This window comes from Candoia aspera, chromosome 1 (genome assembly GCF_035149785.1).
Source record: "Candoia aspera isolate rCanAsp1 chromosome 1, rCanAsp1.hap2, whole genome shotgun sequence".
Taxonomy (NCBI): Eukaryota; Metazoa; Chordata; class Lepidosauria; order Squamata; family Boidae; genus Candoia; species Candoia aspera.
The window spans coordinates 200,216,811-200,237,386 of NC_086153.1; the positions used below are offsets into that span (position 1 = coordinate 200,216,811).

General features: G+C 39.3%; 1 protein-coding gene across 5 annotated transcripts in view; it reads right to left on the reverse strand.

Annotated features, from left to right (window-relative positions):
• Window positions 1-20,576, reverse strand: part of PKP4 (plakophilin 4) — a 150,463-nt gene that overhangs the window by 18,026 nt on the left and 111,861 nt on the right. For all 5 annotated transcript variants that reach the window (XM_063318338.1, XM_063318341.1, XM_063318339.1 and 2 more), the window contains exon 12: window positions 16,388-16,571. In XM_063318338.1, the coding sequence (XP_063174408.1) occupies window positions 16,388-16,571 (184 nt within the window). The remainder of the gene's footprint in view (window positions 1-16,387; window positions 16,572-20,576) is intronic.

Consider the following 20,576-nt stretch of genomic DNA (forward strand, 5'->3'; position numbering starts at 1 on the left):
GTGGAAGTGTTCAGTTTGATAGATGATGATGATGATATTATTTACACATAGTCTGTCAGGTAGTTCTGACTGGATTTGGTACTTTTGACTATTGGAGCCTTCTCAAGGATCTAAAGATAGTTAAACATTTTGTCTCTTGTTGCTGTTAATTTAAAAGGACACTGTTGTTGTCGTTATTTAAAAGGACCTTTTCAGCTAAACAAGTAGGTAACCAAAACAACAATTTAACAGAAAGTCTATTTTCACAATGGGCAACAACTAATATTGTGCAAACAAATTTCTACCTCTCCTTAAATTTCTCTGATGTGCTCTGGCATTTCCTACCATCACTCTGGGGCTCATTTGGAGAATATGAACAGGAGGATGGGAAAAGCCATTGCACTGGAGAGTCTAATAGCAACAGTGGACTAGCTTCTCTGAATACAACTGATTCTATTTTTCTCTAAGAGGAATGAAGTATTAGGAGAGAAAATCCAGAATCCTCTACAATATCTGTCTACCAAGCCACGGTTTTCTTTAAACATTATATCAGTTTGCACTGTAGATCAAGCTATATATGCAAATTTGACATAAAATCTGAGAATGGGATCCTCAACACCGCCCTTCTGAGACCCCAACACTATTGTGTTTCAAGTATATCTTTAAAACCCATCTTTTTTGGCCTTCTCTAGCCACAGTTCTACTTTAATTTGATTGTTATTGGTTTTATGTGGTTTTTAATTTTATGGCTATTGTAATTTGCTGCTGGATTTTCAGCAAAGTATCTCTTTCCCATGGCTCATGTAGGTAGGTGCCTCATTTTATGATCCCTCAATAGGGGATTAACCCTCCCCATTTATCCGGGCTTGGGACCGGCATATAGATGTGTTACTATCTATATGGCTGGGTTGACAGTATTGGGATAATATTGCTGCAGAATCTCAAGAAGTTGCATGGCAACAAGAATACTGTATATTGTACACCATACTGCACCATCTTGGAGGTCACCTGCATAGTATCAGTGATAACATTTGCAAAACCTGTGATACCTTTTTACATTTCAACACTGAATATTTGAACTGATGGAAATGATGTTTCCACCACATACATAACTACTAAGAATCTGATATAATCTCTGCAGAAACAATTTAGGTCCTCCTCAAGAACCAATACCAGAGGCAGGACCAACTTCCGATGGAGGAAAACGGAGGAGTGACCGATTCTACCGAATTCCAGGCTTAGGTTCGACCATGCGGTGTTTGTCTGGCGACCCAGGCAGGACCTTAGAGCCCCCAAATAATCTCCGGGAAAGGAGAATTCAAGGAATTATTCCCTGTGCCCTCTGAACAGCTGCTCCTTGCCGGAAGATCGTGAAACAGTGTTCCAGCGACCGAACGGTGAGCGATCAGCTGAGAGGCAGGATTGCCATCTCTTCCAATGAAGCTGAAAAATGGACATTAACTCTGACCACCTGACTTCTAAAATCATATTTTTGCTTCTGAAGTATTGAATTTAAAGAGGCTTTCTCTAGTACAGAAATATTGATTCTCTTGGTTGATCTTTCATTATTTTTGGGACTTACTTTTTGTATGTTTTAACTGCTTTAAAGGATTAAAGTTTGAGCAAGGAAGCTGAAAGTTGAACTGCTTTAGTAACATTCTTTTTAAGGGAATAAATGTTGTGAGTACAGTAGATTCTCAGTTAACCGGCACCCATGGGGATTGGTAGATGCCGGATAAATGTAGTTTCTGGTTGCTTGAGAGTTACTATTAAAAATAGGCCTAACTATTTTTAGGTTGGGTGTCCAACCTTTTGGCTTCCCTGGGCCACACAGAGTGAAGAGGAATTGTCTTGGGCCACATATAAAATATAGTCGGAATAATAAATAAATAAAAGCTGGGACTGTGCCTTTTAATTCACCCCCAGACCCCCCACCTTCTCCTGCCCCTCCCCCGCCAAACTCAGCAATGTCCCCAAAAAACACTTGAGCCCCTACCTCCTGATGCACGGGACTGCAGCTCCCACCATCCAGATGCAGCCCCCCACATGCCCTGAAAGCCAAGCAGTGGGCGAACACTGCCTCTCTCCGAGGATGGGTGTGTGGGGCGAGGCGGTGCAGTGCAGTGGGTGCAGGCTTGAAGGGCCGTCGCCACAGCCATGCATGCTCCCTCCTGGTGGCCCAGGAGGGAAGGAGAGAGGGCACGTGCTCCGCCTGCCCCGTGCCAGCCCCCCGCCTGCATGCCCGCCTTCCTCTTCCCTCCTCCACTTGCTTGCTCGGTGGCACCCTGTGCATGCAGGAGGAGAAGCAGCAGCAGCAGCAGCTTCCCGTTGGGGGAGGAGGCTCTTCTTTTCCTCCCCTGCTCCCCCTGGGAAGCAGCTTGCTCTGTGCTCCGCTTTCTCTGCCTCTTGGTTTTGCTTTCTGCCCCTTTTTCCTTCCCTCTTCCTCTCCCCCCCCTTTTCTTTTTTTCTCCCACTTTTGGGCTGTGCTTGGCTCTTGCTCCTAGGCAGTGGTGGCGGGAGCAGCAATTCCAACAATAGGCACCAGCAGTTTGAAAAAAATGCCGTTCAGGGCTGCAAGTGGCCCGTGGGCCAGACATGCCTGATTTAAAGTATTATTTCTTTGATTTTTCTGCTGGTTGCTTGAGAGTGCCGGTTGCTTGAGTTCCGGTTAACTGAGAGTCTACTGTATTTTCTATTTTTAAAAAAAATTAAGTAAAAGATATTGTTGGATTTGGGACTGGTCTCTTTTTAGTTGCTATGGGAAAGTATTTGCTGTGGTTGTTTTTTCAAGCTGGGATTGGTTACTTTCTTTAAACAATGATAAAGAACGACTTTCAATTTCAACTTGTGGCTTTGTAACTGGATACTTTGTAATTGGAAACTTTCTCCCCCCCTTCAAATACTATTAGTGGAGTCATCTTTCATTATAAATACCATTGTTGGTCACCCAAGGGAGCCAAAGTATTAAATTTTAAAGCACTGAAGTTTGTTCTGTCTGTCTGTCTATCTGGGGGAAATAGAAATCATGGCCACTAGAAGAGTACGAAGATGAGCCTCTGGCAAATTTGAGAGACTAAAGAGCATGTTTGAGGAGTTCACGGCTAAATGTACACAGTCTACTGCCCAATTTCTTGAGGTTCTTGAGAAAAAGGTGGATACAAGATTTACTGACTTTGAAAAAAAGATTGGAGCAAAAATTAGAAAAAAGGAGATGTGAAACAAGTAACTAGCGGAGCTGATGTATTGGAAAGTGAAAGGGAGAAAGAGCTTGACAGAATTGCACTGCTTGAATTAAGGGATAAAGAATATTGCTTAAGGCTCAGGGGAATTCCTGAAGCCAAGGAGGAGAGTCTTTAAGATTTCACATGCTCTTGCAGTTTTAATTGAACGGGGGGATGACAAAATGATGGAAGAAATAGAAAGTCTTTCGCATTAACTCAAGGTACGCAACTATAAATAACAAGCCGAGAGATGTTCTGGTCCAGTTTGCTAGGAGGACAACAAGAGAATTGGTCCTACAAGATCACTTTGACTCTAAACTTTTTAGCAGGTCTGAAGAAAATTAATGGCCTTATATGTTAAACCACATTTGAAACCAGGTTTATTATTACCTGATGAGCATGGTAGATATGTAGCAGTTGAAGTGGAACTTTATGGACTTCAATCTATTATTGTGGGAGTGTATGTACCAACTGAAGATAAAAGCAAATTTGGTAACGTAACTTTTGAATGAACTGTCATCTTTTTCATATCAAAATTGGTGTTTAATGGGGGACTGGAATGGAGTTATTTCCCCATTGATTGACAGAACATCTGAGAAACAAATTAAAATTAAACAAGGGAAATTACCAAAATCCTTTTTTGATCTGATAGACAATTTGGCATTGGTGGACACTTGGAGATACAAAAATGGACTGGCAAGGGATTATACTTCTTATTCTGAAAGACATAAACCTTTTTTCAAGAATTGATATGATGGGGATTTCAAGGGACTTGGCAAATACAGTTTCTAAAGTGGATATTTTACCAAAGACCTTTTCTGATCATAATCTTTTAAGTATGGTAATAAAGAAAACATTTAGGGCATATAGATGAAGACTGAACAAATTAATTCTACAAAAAGAAAAGGTTGTGGAGGATTGTAAGAGGAAATTAAATGATTTTTTTTAATATTAACTTGTACAATGAAATAGAACTAAAAACTGTTTGGGATACTAGTAAAGTGGTTATGAGGGGGCATTTTATCTGTCATAACTATAGTCTTAAGAAGAAATCTCAACAAAAGTTACAAACGGTTTTGGATCAGATTAAGCTGAAAGAAACTGAGCTACAGAAAAAACGACAAATAACAATATTGTGTACCAACTTAAGTTGCTACATCAGCAATTCTCAATGTTGACTGTGAAAGAAATAGAAACAAAGTTGAAATATGCTAAACAGAGACATTCTGAATTCGCTAATAAACCAGGAAGATGGCTAGCATATAAATTGAGGAAAGAGAGAAGAAAATGATATTAAAGATTCAAGAAGGAAATGTGGAATTATTGGACAATGAGAAGATTAAGAAAGCATTTTATAGTTTTTTTTCTAACTTGTATAAAAAACAAGAAGTCTTCTTGGAGAAGATAGACAAATATTTGAATAAACAAGATTTACCAAAACTTTCACAGTCACAGAGAGCAATATTGAATAATCCTATAAATACTTTTGAAATAGTCGAAGTCATAAAAAGAACTAAATTGGGAAAAGCACCAGGTTCCGATGGTTTACCTGCATTATATTAGATGCTTTGAAGATCAGATTCTTCAACCTTTTAAAAGACTGATGAACTCTATTTTGTTAGGTTCTGCAATGCCAGATTCATGGAAAGAAGCTAACATTGCACTTTTACCAAAGGAAGGACAAAACCCTTCTCTAATTAAGAATTACAGACCAATTTCATTGCTGAACAACGATTATAAAATATTTGCTTCAATACTGGCTGAACCTTCAGCAAAGGATCGTTACCTTGTCGTGGTGCTGGAGTTTGAGCACCTCAATGATGCCATGAGCTAAACCCTGAAGGGCCACCCAAGACGGGAAGGTCATGACAGAGAGGTCAGACTAAATGCAATCCCTGGGGAAGGTAATGGCAACCCATCCCAGTATTCTTGCCATGAAAACTAAATGGATCAGTACAACCAGAGATATGTCGGTATACCATCGGAAGATGAGACCCCCAGGTCGGAAGGTGGTCAAAATGCTACTGGGGAGAAACAGAGGATGAGTTCAACTAGCCCCAGATGTGATGACGCAGCTAGCTCAAAGCCGAAAGGACGGCTAGCGGCCGACGGTGCTGGTGGTGAACGGCAAATCCGATGTTCTAAGGATCAACACACCATTGGAACCTGGAATGTAAGATCTATGAGCCAGGGCAAATTGGATGTGGTTATTGGTGAGATGTCAAGATTAAAGATAGACATTTTGGGCGTCAGTGAACTGAAATGGACTGGAATGGGCCACTTCACATCAAATGACCACCAGATCTACTACTGTGGACAAGAGGACCACAGAAGAAATGGAGTAGCCTTCATAATTAATAGTCAAGTGGCTAAAGCAGTGCTTGGATGCAATCCAAAAAACGACAGAATGATCTCAATTCGTATTCAGGGCAAGCCATCTAACATCACAGTGATCCAAATATACGCCCCAACCACAGATGCTGAAGAAGCTGAGGTAGAGCAGTTCTATGAGGACCTGCAGCACCTACTGGACAACATGCCTAAAAGAGATGTTATTTTCATCACGGGAGACTGGAATGCTAAGGTGGGCAGTCAAATGACACCTGGAATTACAGGTAAGCATGGCCTGGGTGAACAAAGGAAGCAGGACATAGGCTGATAGAATTTTGCCAAGACAACTCAATGTGCATAACAAACACTCTCTTCCAGCAACCTAAGAGACAGCTTTATACATGGACTTCCCCAGATGGACAACACCGAAACCAGATTGACTACATCCTTTGCAGCCAAAGGTGGCGGACATCTATACAGTCGGTAAAAACAAGACCTGGAGCTGACTGTAGTTCCAATCACGAACTTCTTCTTGCACAATTTAGGATCAGACTAAAGAGATTAGGGAAGACCCACAGATCAGCTAGATATGAGCTCACTAATATTCCCAAGGAATATGCAGTGGAGGTGAAGAATCGATTTAAGGGACTGGACTTAGTAGATAGGGTCCCGGAAGAACTATGGACAGAAGTTCACAACGTTGTTCAGGAGGCGGCAACAAAATACATCCCAAAGAAAGAGAAAACCAAGAAGGCAAAATGGCTGTCTGCTGAGACACTAGAAGTAGCCCAAGAAAGAAGGAAAGCAAAAGGCAACAGTGATAGGGGGAGATATGCCCAATTAAATGCAAAATTCCAGAGGTTAGCCAGAAGAGATAAGGAATTATTTTTAAACAAGCAATGCGCGGAAGTGGAAGAAGACAATAGAATAGGAAGGATAAGAGACCTCTTCCAGAAAATTAGAAACATTGGAGGTAAATTCCAGGCAAAAATGGGTATGATCAAAAACAAAGATGGCAAGGACCTAATTGAAGAAGAAGAGATCAAGAAAAGGTGGCAAGAATATACAGAAGACCTGTATAGGAAGGATAACAATATCGGGGATAGCTTTGATGGTGTGGTCAGTGAGCTAGAGCCAGACATCCTGAAGAGTGAGGTTGAATGGGCCTTAAGAAGCATTGCTAATAACAAGGCAGTAGGAGACGACGGCATCCCAGCTGAACTGTTCAAAATCTTGCAAGATGATGCTGTCAAGGTAATGCATGCTATATGCCAGCAAATTTGGAAAACACAAGAATGGCCATCAGATTGGAAAAAATCAACTTATATCCCCATACCAAAAAAGGGAAACACTAAAGAATGTTCAAACTATCGAACAGTGGCACTCATTCCACATGCCAGTAAGGTAATGCTCAAGATCCTGCAAGGTAGACTCCAGCAATCCATGGAGCAAGAATTGCCAGATGTACAAGCTGGGTTTAGAAAAGGCAGAGGAACTAGGGACCAAATTGCCAATATCTGATGGATAACGGAAAAAGCCAGGGAGTTTCAGAAAAACATCTATTTCTGTTTTATTGACTATTCTAAAGCCTTTGACTGTGTGGACCATAACAAATTGTGGCAAGTTCTTAGTGGTATGGGGATACCAAGTCATTTTGTCTGCCTCCTGAAGAATCTGTATAACGACCAAGTAGCAACAGTAAGAACAGACCACAGAACAACGGACTGGTTTAAGATTGGGAAAGGAGTACGGCAGGGCTGTATCCTCTCACCCTACCTATTCAACTTGTACGCAGAACACATCATGCGACATGCTGGGCTTGAGGAATCCAAGGCTGGAGTTAAAATCGCTGGAAGAAACATTAACAATCTCAGATATGCAGGTGATACCACTTTGATGGCTGAAAGCGAAGAGGAACTGAGGAGCCTTATGATGAAGGTGAAAGAAGAAAGTGCAAAAGCTGGCTTGCAGCTAAACCTCAAAAAAACCAAGATTATGGCAACCAGCTTGATTGATAACTGGCAAATAGAGGGAGAAAATGTAGAAGCAGTGAAAGACTTTGTATTCCTAGGTGCAAAGATTACTGCAGATGCTGACTGCAGTCAGGAAATCAGAAGACGCTTAATCCTTGGGAGAAGAGCAATGACAAATCTCGATAAAATAGTTAAGAGCAGAGACGTCACACTGACAACAAAGGTCCGCATAGTTAAAGCAATGGTGTTCCCTGTAGTAACATATGGCTGCGAGAGCTGGACCATAAGGAAGGCTGAGCGAAGGAAGATCGATGCTTTTGAACTGTGGTGTTGGAGGAAAATTCTGAGAGTACCTTGGACTGCAAGATGATCAAACCAGTCCATCCTCCAGGAAATAAAGCCAGACTGCTCACTGGAGGGAATGATATTAAAGGCAAAACTGAAATACTTTGGCCACATAATGAGAAGACAGGACACCCTGGAGAAGATGCTGATGCTAGGGAGAGTGGAAGGCAAAAGGAAGAGGGGCTGACCAAGGGCAAGATGGATAGATGATATTCTAGAGGTGACGGACTCATCCCTGGGGGAGCTGGGGGTGTTGACGACCAACAGGAAGCTCTGGCATGGGCTGGTCCATGAAGTCACGAAGAGTCGGAAGCGACTAAATGAATAAACAACAAAACTGGCTGAACGAATGAAGAAAATTCTACAGGAATTCATTCACCATGATCAGTGTGGGTTCTTACCCAAAAGACAGCCAAAAGATAATGTAAGATTTGTTCTGGACATTATAGAATACTTACAACATCATAATGAATGTCAAGCAGCTCTTATTTTCCTAGACGCAGAGAATGCTTTTGACAATTTGAACTGGAGTTTTATGTTTAATGTCTTGGAAAATATGTACTTTGGAGAGTATTTTATTCAGGGAATGAAGTCAATCTATACATGTCAAAAGGCAAGCATCATTGTGAATGAGGAGTTAACTGAATCGTGTCATATACAAAAAGGGACCAGACAAAGATGTCCTTTGTCGCCTTTGCTCTTTATTTTGGTGTCGGAAGTTTTTAATAGAGATATTAGAAGAGATGAATAAAGGGATTAAATAAAGAGATTAAAGATTAGAAAAGAGGTATTTAAACTGAGGGCTTTCGCTGATGATTTAGTTTTGATACTACAAGACCCTTTGGATACTGTGGAGCATCTGATGAAGAAATTGAGAGAATTTGGGTCATTGGCAGGACTTGAAGTAAATAAACAAAAAACAAAGATGCTGACCAAAATTATGACTTTGTCCAGTCAAGAATTGTTGATGGGTAAGACCGGTTTTAAGATTGAAAAAAAGGTTAGATATTTGGGGGTGATTTTATTAATCAAGAATAGTATGTTGTTTCAGAATAATTATGTTAAAATTTGGAATGATGTGAAAAAAGATCTGTTAAGATGGGAAAATCACAATTGTCTCTTATGGGGAGAATATCTGTGATTAAGATGAATGTTTTGCCTAGGATGTTGTTTCTTTTTCAATGGCAGAAGGATATCTCTAAGTTCATTTGGCAAGGCAAGAAACCAAGAATTAAATATACATTGTTACAAGATGTCAAAGAATGAGGAGGTTTGGGTTTACCCGATTTAAAATTTTATTTTGATACCTGTTGTCTGCTTTGGACGAAGGAATGGATAACTGTGAAGAACAGGAAGTTACTGCAGCTTGAGGGACATGAATTGAGATTTGGGTGGCACGCCTATTTGTGGTATGATAAAATTAAAGTTAATAAAGATTTTAAAAACCATTTTGTTAGGAGTGCCACAATGAGGGTTTGGAACAAATATAAAGCATGAATGTCTCCTAATGTACCATTGTGGTTGTCACCTCATGAAGCATTTGTTAAAATGCGGGGGGAACAAGTTGGTTAAATTATAAAGATCTGTTAAATTTTGAAGAGGGTAAACTGAAGCTTAAAACAAGGGAACTGTTAGAACTAAAAGGCTTTACATGTCATCAGTTTACATTTCTACAATTGTTAGAACATTTTAAAGTGGATAAAAAGAATTTTAGATTTGTTAATGAAACAACTCGATTTGAAATGGAACTCTGTATAAATGATGAACATGTTATTACAGAGATGTATAAAATATTGTTACAGATGAATTTAGAAGATGAACAAGTTAAAGAATGTATGATTAAATGGGCTAAGAATTTTGGATACAATATTATGTTGGAGCAATGGGAGAAGATGTGGAACAAAGGTTTGAAATTTACTTCGAATTATAACTTAAAAGAGAATTTTTATAAAATGCTGTATTGTGGGTATTTAACTCCCGGTAAATTGTCAAAAATGTATAATGGAGTAACAAATGTTTGTTGGAAACGTGCTCTTGGTGAAGGAACTTTTTATTGTCTTTGGTGGACTTGTGGAAAGGCCAAAAAATTTTGGGACCAACTATGTGCTGATATTCAAAAGATCCTTAAAGTGGACTTACAAAAAAAACCAGAACTGTTTCTCTTGGGTCTGATGGAGAAGCAGCTCTAGATACAACATGAGACTTTGCTTTTATATTTGATTACAGCAGCAAGAATTTTATATGCACAAAGATGGAAAGATCCGCAAATACCTACAGTGAAGGACTGGATTATCAAACTGATGGAGCTGGCCCAAACGACCAAGTTAACAGCACTGATAAGAGAAAATACTGTTTCTGGATTTGTTTCTACTTGGCAATCACTTTTAGACTACTTGCTTGTCAGAAAAAAATGAAGTTTTGATTTTGGGTTTTAATGATTAAACGGTTTGATTTGATAGAAATAATGATACTACGGTTTAACTAATGATAAGAGATTATATTTGTAAATGTATTTATATCTGTATTGGAGAAGGTCAGAAGTCACTTTCTGTTTCTGTTCTCTCTGTTCTACACTTTCATAGTTTTTCTTTAGTCCTGTATTCTATCTGTTCTATATTTTGTATTTTAATTATATTCCAAAAAGTAATAAAGTTCTCTTAAAAAAAAAGAATCTGATATACCCTCTGCAGAAACAATTTAGGTCCTCCTCAAGAAGCAATACCAGAGGCAGGACCAAGCTCTGGAGAGATCGAAGAGGCTACAAAACAACTAAAGCAACGCAAAGCAGGTGGATGCAACAGGGTCACAGCAGAAGCCCTGAAGTCAGGAGGTGAGCTTTGCTGCAGGCCTGGGCTCGCTAACTCTGCACTCCACTAATTCTGTACTTGCTGATCTGGCCATCAGAGCAAGTACATGGAAGCAAGCCATCATGGTCCCCATGTGTAAAGAAGGGGACAGAGACAAGCGCAGAAGCTACCATGGGATCAGTCTATTTTCTGTAGCTGGTAAAATATTCATGTGGACAATCCAACTCCAAATACAAAAACAAAGAGAACAAGAGGCCTGCTGGTGTCTGTCCAAACTGGGGTTGCTATGACCAGATATTTACACTACAACCTGTCATGGAAGAATGAATGCAATTCAGCTGGCACTAGCCACTGAGGAAATGCCAAGTGAGATCCTACAGTTCCTACAGCACAGTTATAATGTCTCCGTCAGTCAGGTGTGCCTCCAAGGTGAACTATCAGAGAAATTCCCAGCCTGCACTGGGGTATTCCAAGAATGTGTCCTGTTCCCATTGCTGTTCAATACTCAAACAGAGGCCATCATGAAAAAAAGTCTTCACCAACAGGTGTGGAACTGAATATGGCCAGGGACAGTTCATCACTGTCTTCATGTATACAGATGACACCGCAATTTTTGCTGATGGCAGCACAGCCATTTGGACTGGTAATCAGTGTGGAAAAGATGAAAATATTGAACGCTGATGGTTCATCAGTAGTTGTATAACTAATGAAGTACAATTAGAAGAATTCAAATACCTCAGCTCCGTAGTACAGAAAAAGAAAGTTGCCTCAACAATTGAAGTGATAAAAGCTGAATTAATGCAGCCACCACAGCTTTCAGTTAACTCATTGGGTGCTTATGGTTGCAATCTAACATTATCGTATAAGCCAATTTTCTCAGTCTACCAGTGCTACTGTATGGGGCTGAATCACCGACAGTCCTACAACTAGAGATCCAAAAGCAGGATACCTTCCAAATGCACTGTCTCTGTAGGATCCTTGGCATCCCAGTGATGGACTGCATAAACAATGAAGCCATCCATCAGCAAAAGAACAATCAGCCAGCAATAGCTAATGAACTCCAAAAATGGTGACAGAGGTGGCTTGGGCACATTTACATAATGGATGCAGTTCACTCCCCATGCAAACTGTGCTGGGGAACATGATCCCATGGATGGAAAGTTCAATGTAGGGCACCAAGGAAAACCTGGATAGGGCAAATGGAAACTGAATCAGCCTGCTGTAGACTGGATCTGAACCAAGCAAAAATCATAGCAATGGACAAAGCAGTTTTCCCCATAGCAGCCACAGCAGTACATTGGTTGTGAAACTGTAGTCAGCCAATCATGTGGTACAGAAATCAAGTTCTGGGATTTTGTATGATGAGAAACAGTACATAAACACCACCAACAAATAAATAAAGTGGTTCAGAGTCGTATGACCGGGGGAGCACAGAAACGGTAAGATTTACAAAAGAGAAAAAAGAACCATCTTTTTTTTTCTTTAAATGTCACTAATAAATGACCCACATGCCATGCTCCTGTCCATGTGTTGCTGCTGCCTGCCATGCCATCTGGCACTGCATGACCGCTGAAGCATTGTCTGATCCAGACGCAGGCCACAGCTGATGACTGCTGCCAAAATGATGTTGGAATCTGCAACTAATATGTAGCCAGCCCTCCACTTTCTACTACCTAGAAAAATGGTGAAGAATTTTATTTGCTCTTTAAATGTGGATAGTATATTCTTCTGTGAAAGGTTCCTGCAGGCTGAAACTTCCTGCAGGCTGAAGTCTGACTCAGAAGACTTGTACAACTAATTCAAAGAAGACTGAAGAGGCATGCATATAAAACAGCCACAACTGTGAAGAAAAGAGATCAGAGCATTTTCAAGGAAAAAAGAGCTATGAATAGTGCTTCTGTGGAGATGAATCAAAGGTGCTGTTACTGGGGCTCACTGAATTTCAGGTGGCAAATACAAGAGTGCAATACAAGAGTGGAGGGTCTGAGATGTTGTTTCCTGCCTCCCTGACACTGCACGAAGCAGACAGCACTTGCTAAAGCTATGACTACATGTTAAGCTGCTATGATTTGTTGCTTGAAATGATGATACAGTAGATGGTAACACCTTATTGTTTGTTCCTGTCCCCCTGAACAATCGCTTGTCTTTCCCTACATAAATTGTTGGTAATAGCCTGTAGCAGCTTGAGGATTAGCAGCATGCTAGGACAAAGCAATGATTGAATAAGAATTATATCCAAATTGAATTTCCTGCCTTCCCTTCTGCCAACAGATTCCAAGGCTGGTGCTGGGACACACTCAGCAATTAAGGAGGTGAAGATAAATGATGAAACAAGAAATGGTAATTGTCATCCTTGATCTTAGGTAAGTTTTCGACTTACCTGGAAGTCTGGAGCATGGTAGCTAGCTCCTGTCATGCATTCTTTGCCAATCTAAGGACAGCTGGGAGCAAAGCAATGGGCACCTGGTACACATACCTACTCATTCATAATGGTGGAGCTTGGATAATCTCAAATAGAAGCCATTTGGATAAGTTGCTCAGTTTAAGGATGAAATGAATTAATGTTCGTTCAGTCAATGACCAGGAGCTTAAGGGTGGTTTTCCTCAGATGGAGAGAGATCCCCTGGTCATTTATCAAGAGGTTTGGAGAGGGAATGGGCAGCTAATCCAAAAGAAAGTCTCTTAAATCCAGTAATCACCCTCATAAATGTAACAGATAATGAGCTTCCAGAAAAGATTCTGCCTAAGTGTGGCGAAGCAGCTGCTGGTTTGGATGGCAACTGAAATGGAATCTCTGCTGAAGCCAAAATTGCTTGAACCAGAGCTGCCAATGCTGAAGGGGCAAAAGTAATAGGTAGAACTAACTCTGTTAACAGGCAAAGATATGTTATCTGGTTCCTATGCAGTAGCAGTACCCTGAACTGCAACTGGTGGAACTTTGACATTTCAAAGCCCTTGCAGGTCAATACAAAGATTAGTAGCACTGAGCACTTAAGCAATAAGGTTTCCTTGAGAAATTATCATACTACCATAAGATAAGAACCCAGTGCAATTTTGGAACATAAGGGTAGTCCACCGGAAATAGCAATTGTACCTTTTATCCAAAGATAAAGACCAGGAAAGGAGTTCTGATATTATGGTGCTTGGTAACTAAGAAAAGATATGGAATAAACTGAATGGGGGAGAACCTGGAGAAAGTCCAGGGCGGATTTTGATGATGTAAGACTTGTGGCAAATGGTGGTATGACCAAGACACCTTAGATAGAAAATCATCTGGGCTTTAGGTGGTAAAGAGTGTTTCTTAATCTCGCCTTCCAATATAGAACTGAGCAGCACATTGTTAAGCAGTGAAACTGGCCAGTTCCAACAGACTGGAGATCAAAGTGGATGAGGAGAGGAAGTGAGGATTACAGCAGCTTCTCAGCCAATACAGTGTAGATGTGGTGACTGGTGGGTAGGTAAAGACTGCTGAATTGGAGACAATGTGTTCCTTCTGGTTCCTTCTCCATATCATTGAGGAGTTGGGCCTTTCATTTTAACTTTCTCTGGGTGAAGATAATTCATGCAGAAAATTGCCCAGAATCAAAGAGATTGTGAAGGGTTCTGTAGAAGTTGATGGAACCAGAGCTGAAACAATGGATGAACTATTTTGGTGAGCTTATTTTATAAAGTTCTGGCAATGTAGGCAAGTGACCATAATGTAGTTTTCTCAAGGAGACAGAATCATGCCCATTGTGGGGGTATTTTGCCATTACACATGGGGCACTTTTAGATAGGGGCTTTAGCTAGGTGATGAATGAAAGGATAAAGTAAAACCAGAGACCAGTCAGGCAAATTATCACACCAGTGAAGCCTCTCTGGTAGTGAAATGTAACTATGCAGAAATGATAATTCTGCTCCCTCCCTCCTGTAACAGCAAAAAAAGACAACCATCAAAAAAAATTATCAAGTGATTAAGGAAAAGCAAGAAGGCATTCTCAGTACTGCTGTGGTATTTAAGAAGGATAGCAGGACAAGTCTGGAGCATGCTTCCTATTAAAAAACATCATCAGTTTTGGAAGGTTTCCTAGGGAGGCTCTGAACAGCTCTGCAGAGACCACAGAGACCAACAGCGCAGTCTGCTTTATAGAAGGTGAGTAAAGAAATACAGCAGGAGCTTGTGGTAAAGCGGGACAGAGTGGGGTAAGTGCTGAAGAAGAGCCTTGGCTAAGGATGATAAGTGCTGAAGATGATGTTACGCAAACTGATCTATCTTTTACAATACTTAAATAGTATGGTTATGAACTCTCATTTTTTATGGTTATTATCTAGTTCAGGGGAGAAAAGACACTTGCAGTCTTCTGGTGGCTCCAGTCAGAATGGATGACAATGCTGAAAACTGTACTTCCACATCTAGAGGACTTCAGGTTCTCCACTTCTATCTAACTGCATACACTTTAAGGCTGCCACAGTAAGCAAAAACATAAATCGTTTTGCCCTAGTGAGAACCACTAGGCATGCTAGTGACTTCCAGTTGGTTCCTCTTGAAATGAGGAAATTATTCAAACCCATGTGACTCCAACTGTAGTCCATTTCTTGTTTTCATGTGCACCAGGAGCTCTGGATGTTTTAATAAGTCATTCAAACACTGATTTATTTTTGGCTTATAATGCCAGGGAGATATAATTAAGGTTGTATTTGTATGATTGGCCATAATCCAGTGATTTGAGTTAAGTGTTTTCTTGCTGTGGGTCTCCCTGTACAATAGGGTGGTGCCAACTCCTGGGAGCTTCTGCCACTAGCTGAAGATTCATTTGTTCCCAAGCCATCTGCTGAATCTGTGCTACTGGGTCTTTTATTATTGCTACTGTACTGTTGTTTTGTTTTTACACTGCTGGGATTTTATGCATTTTCTAAAGTTTTATTGTTTTTTGTATTGTGGTTTAGGATCAGTTGAAGAAAACCAGAAAAGAAATTTTATAAATAAAAATGAAATGAAATGAAATGAAATAAAATACACACACAATAGATTTGAACCCAAGGCGTAGTTTAAAGGCCCAAAATTATAAGGAAAATGGGTGGGATAACCACCCTCCAAAAGTTATTCATGTGCTTCTCCAGTTTGTCCTCCATCCAGTACGTTTTTAGATTTTTGGGTGAAAGTCTATACATTAATTTTGGAATTTGGATTTACAGAATGTGGCCAAGACCAAACAGTCTTTCCCAGAGGGGATCTGAGACTGTGCTACAACAGACTTCCATGCAAAATGGCCATATTTGACACTCAAGGGCTTACTGAAACAGTTTTTGATACAATATGAGAAGTGAATTCTGATGATTAAGGGAAAAAGGAGATCGAACAAAACCCTCCAACAAACCACTGGGCTAAACCTTGGGGACATACAGTACATACTAACAACTATTATTACATTGATTTTGATGGAAGTATTTTGTCATAATTTTGTAACACTTGCACTAATAAAAACTATACACATATTGGTAACATGCTGCAAAATAAATTACTACGATCTGGACCAAATCAACCAGGTGAAGGCTAACACTGAATGGGCATTTAATACAAATACACAGGCTCATTTCATTCATATAATAGTTTCTCTTTGGGTCTAAATTTGCAGCATTTTTTCATTACTTTAAAGAAAGAATATTGACTTGAATGACAGAAGTGAATGGTTTAAAAAGGATGCATAAGCATTTACTACTTAAGATGACTATTATGAAACTATGACTTTACCTTAGGCAACCTGTTGTGTTGCGCAGAACTAAAGAAGTCTGGAATTTAATTTTATGATCATCATCAAAGGAAGAATTATTCCATCCAGAATGAGGAACGATCACACTGTTTGTTAATGTTGCTAGAGCATCTCGAATGATGGTCATTTTTACTGCATCACATGATGACAGGTTCCAGAGGACACCTTTGGAAGAAAAGATGTATCACATTTTGTAATGGAAAAGATCAAGAGACAAAACAATTTCAACTATCATTTTATAAGAGCAAAGGACTGATAATAGAAAGCCCAGTACAATTTTTTTAAAAAAATGATCATAATGTTGATAATTATAATAGCAATGCCACCATCACCACCACCTAACAGCACAAAACAGTATCTTTTTCTCTACGTGTTGTTTGGTCTGCCAACTTGGACCACAGAATATATTACAAAGAAGGGGCTCTTTGCTAGGTCTATAAAACATGAAATGTCACAGCTATTGACCATTTTATAAATCAGAAAGAACTTTGAATGGTATGAGACAGCAGTGCAAATGGTGAATTGATGCAACCTAGACAGCAATCCTATACCCATTTTTCTTTGGAGTAAGTCCCACTGAACCCAATAAACCAATTTAGCATTGTGCACTGCTTTATAAAGGTTTTCTGATATAAAGCATAACCCCAAACATGTATATTCTAAGGTATGAAAGGAACAGTAACCCACCATTTATAACGGAAATACAGAGCAGGAGTGATTTAGGAAATATGTAATATTTTTGACTGAAGATTTTGTTAAAAATTGATTTAGTGTTATATTGTTCTAGTTATTTTTCAAAGAATCAGAATGTAAAACAATCACTATAATGGATTTATTGTAGCAGAAATTACAAAAGCTATTTTTATAAATAATGAATATAAAGGAATTATATCCCTTACCTCCATAAAGGATTGGCCAAAAACAGAAAAAAAGAAAAAAAAAGAAAAAGGAAGAAATATAGCATATATCAAATTGCAAATAAAGCCTGTACTTCTTTCTGTAGCTCTATAAATAATACTCCAATTCATTGCTCCAAACAAACATTTGGGACTTCTTCTCTTGAAAAAGAGGCAAATAAGGGTGATCATTATAAGCGTACTCAGTGAGGCTTGGTGTGGAGAAAATAAATGAGTCTTTCTTCCTCTTTCAAAATTCTAAACACTGGGGTCATCCAAGGAAGCAGAATGGGGGGGATTCAGCACAGACAAGAAATACTTTTTTTAAACAGTGGCACAGTTAAACTAGGCAATCACGTTGACATGTACCGATGACTGCTTGCTTGAATGACTTCAAAAGTGGCAAATTCATGGAGGATAAAAGCCCATTAATGGCTACAATCGTAAGTTTGACCTAATGTGTAGTACCAATTGAGTCACTGTGGTTTGTAAGAGAGAGTTGAAGTGGTTTCAATATAGCTTTCTCTTTTACCGTCTTCCTGGTCTAATATTTACTTAACTGTTCAAATTTCATGCTTGACAAATATTTACATGAGAATCTGAAATAACAACCACCTGTCTCCCCAAACTGCAAAATATTTTTGTGCCAAACATCTTTAGCAATATAGTTTTTTCCTTAGATAGTTCTACAAAGGTAAAATGATATTTCCAACATCGGGAACTTCTGTGCAGTGTCTTCTTAACAACTGTTCTGCCACTATCTGGACAGATACTGTCCTAAGAAGGAATGTACGGCTCCAACATTTCTCATTTTAGGGTTCTTCCTAACTCTGAACTCCATTGTCATCAGATACCAGGGTCAAAATTAGGGCAGCAAAAATAGGATGCTTTCTATCAAACTAGCCGTCAGCTTTTTTTCTCAGAATTCTTTGTTTCGTCTGTGACCAAACTTTTTTTGGAGATTTTCTGTATTTGAATCACTAACATTCCCATCCAAATACTTCCTCTATTACAATTCATTACTCTATAGAATTCTGTTTATTTTGTAATATTTATTAATTTTATGGGTATAATTATGCAAACATTTTTGACTACTGAGCATAAATAAGAATGCCACAAATAACATTTGAACTAAAAAAATTTCTAAATGTTGGCTTGACAGTGCTACTTAAAATAGCTTCTCCAGAATTTGAAAAAGTGGAAGAATTTTGAGGACATAATTTATTGATTTTGTCATAATTTATCTCTTTCATTACGATTTCATCTCACAACATCTAATAAACTCAGATGTTTAATGACCAGTAGGCATCATCCAAGCAGGAACTTTAACGAAGAGTTAATTTTTATAAAATGCGATTTCCATTCTTTTACCAATGCAGTATTCAAATACAATGTTAGGCAACATACTGTGTGAACCCATAAAGTCTGTTTCCCCTCTCTCTTCCTTCCCTTGTACATATTTCATTGTGGAAAAGGCACAAGATTTACAGGCCTAGTGAAATAGCTGGTCATAAGAGTTGCAGACATTTGCATAATAGACATACATGTAGTCCTTGCTTAATGACTGCCCTGTTCAGTGACTGTTCAATGTTACAATGGTCCAAGTAACTTTATGAATGGTCCTTGCACTTACGACCACTGCAGCATTCCGCAGTCACATGATCGCCATTTGCATGCTTTACAGCCAGCTTCTGACAAGCAGTCAATAGAGAAGCTGGCAGTAAAATCACAAATTGCGATCACGTGATGTCTTGCTTAACAACTGTGAGTCAGTTAACGACCGTGGAGGAAGTAAGGTCATAAGTCTGTCGCGGTCATGTGATGTCTTGCTTAAGGACCATGTCACTTTGTGATGGAGCTGCTGGTCCCAATTGTGGTTGTTAAGTGAGGGCTACCTGTAACAGACATTTGGGGGAGGAGGTCTCTTTATTTACAAAGGTTTTGGGGGCAATTATTCATCAAACAGGATGGGCTGCAAACAGGAATATATACTATATTAAATTTGACATGGTTTAGTTGCAATTAATTATTGACGTACTTGCATTAACATCTCAGAGGAAAAGGAAAGTGCTGCCTTTCATACTCAGTACTAAATATGACTGATGAGTAATGGCACTAAGATAAATGTTTGTCCAGGTGCCTCCGCATTCTTTTTCTGGGGCAACTAATCATTGCATTGCAAATAAACTCATATTCTAAAAAGAATAAATGGGAAAAGACACACGCACCTTGAATCACTTCTAAAATGAGGAAAATCTTCCTACTTTAAGCACAGTTGGCTCCAAAATATTCTATATCATTTCTTACCACAGTTTTGGACCAGCTTTAGACTGTATGATTTATATTCCATTATTGTTTTAAACAGTGCGACAATAATTCTGTTCTTAAATGATTACAAACAATGTCTAAACTCTAAACTTGAGATAGAAATGAGAATTCAAATAAAAAAATAGGGAAATATCTTAAGATCAGCTTCAATGTCATCTCAGAATTTATCAGACTAAGACCAAATTTAAATACAAAGAAAGGCATGTGTAAAGAATACATTTAAATAAATATTCATGTGTTCATAATCACAGCTACAGTATATTCTATTATATTATCCCAGTTTACTTTGAAATCAAACTCTTGGTGTAGGTACAATGCCAAGCACATAAAATCCCTCTCTCCAGTATTGTTTTTTTTTTTTTAAAAACACACACACACATGCCTTACATGCAACCGAAACTGGACGGAGTGGCTAGCCACCAGTGAAAACTGCATGTTGAGCTGATTGCTCGCCTCTTGACCCAACTCTTTTGATAGTTTTAGCTATTCAGATCTGGCTGCTCACAGTTTCCCAGTTGAAACTCTGGTTGAGTCTGGCCATGTGTTGTGAAATTAAGGAGTTTTCATCCTGTCTTCTGATTGCTAGTTGGTGTTCGTGGATGCGCTTTGCTAGTCTTCTGCCTGTCTGTCCTACATAGTGGCTGTTTCAGTCCTTATTATACATTGTAGATGGCTCCTGTTTTTTCTTCTTGGGCTACTGGGTCTTTTGGTTTACTTGGAGGGCTTTAGTTGGTTTGTGTGCTATGGTGATGCCGTGTGGTTGTAATAGTCTGTTGGTTGTTTCTGATGTATGGCAGTGTTATCCTTTTCATAGTTTGTGCTGGTTGTGCTGTTGAGTGATCAGGCACTTTTTGATGAAGTTGTGCAGGTATCCATTTTGTTGGAAGATGTTGTATAGTTGGTCTGTTTCCTTTTTTTGGTGTTCTGGGTTGCTGCAGTGCTGCAG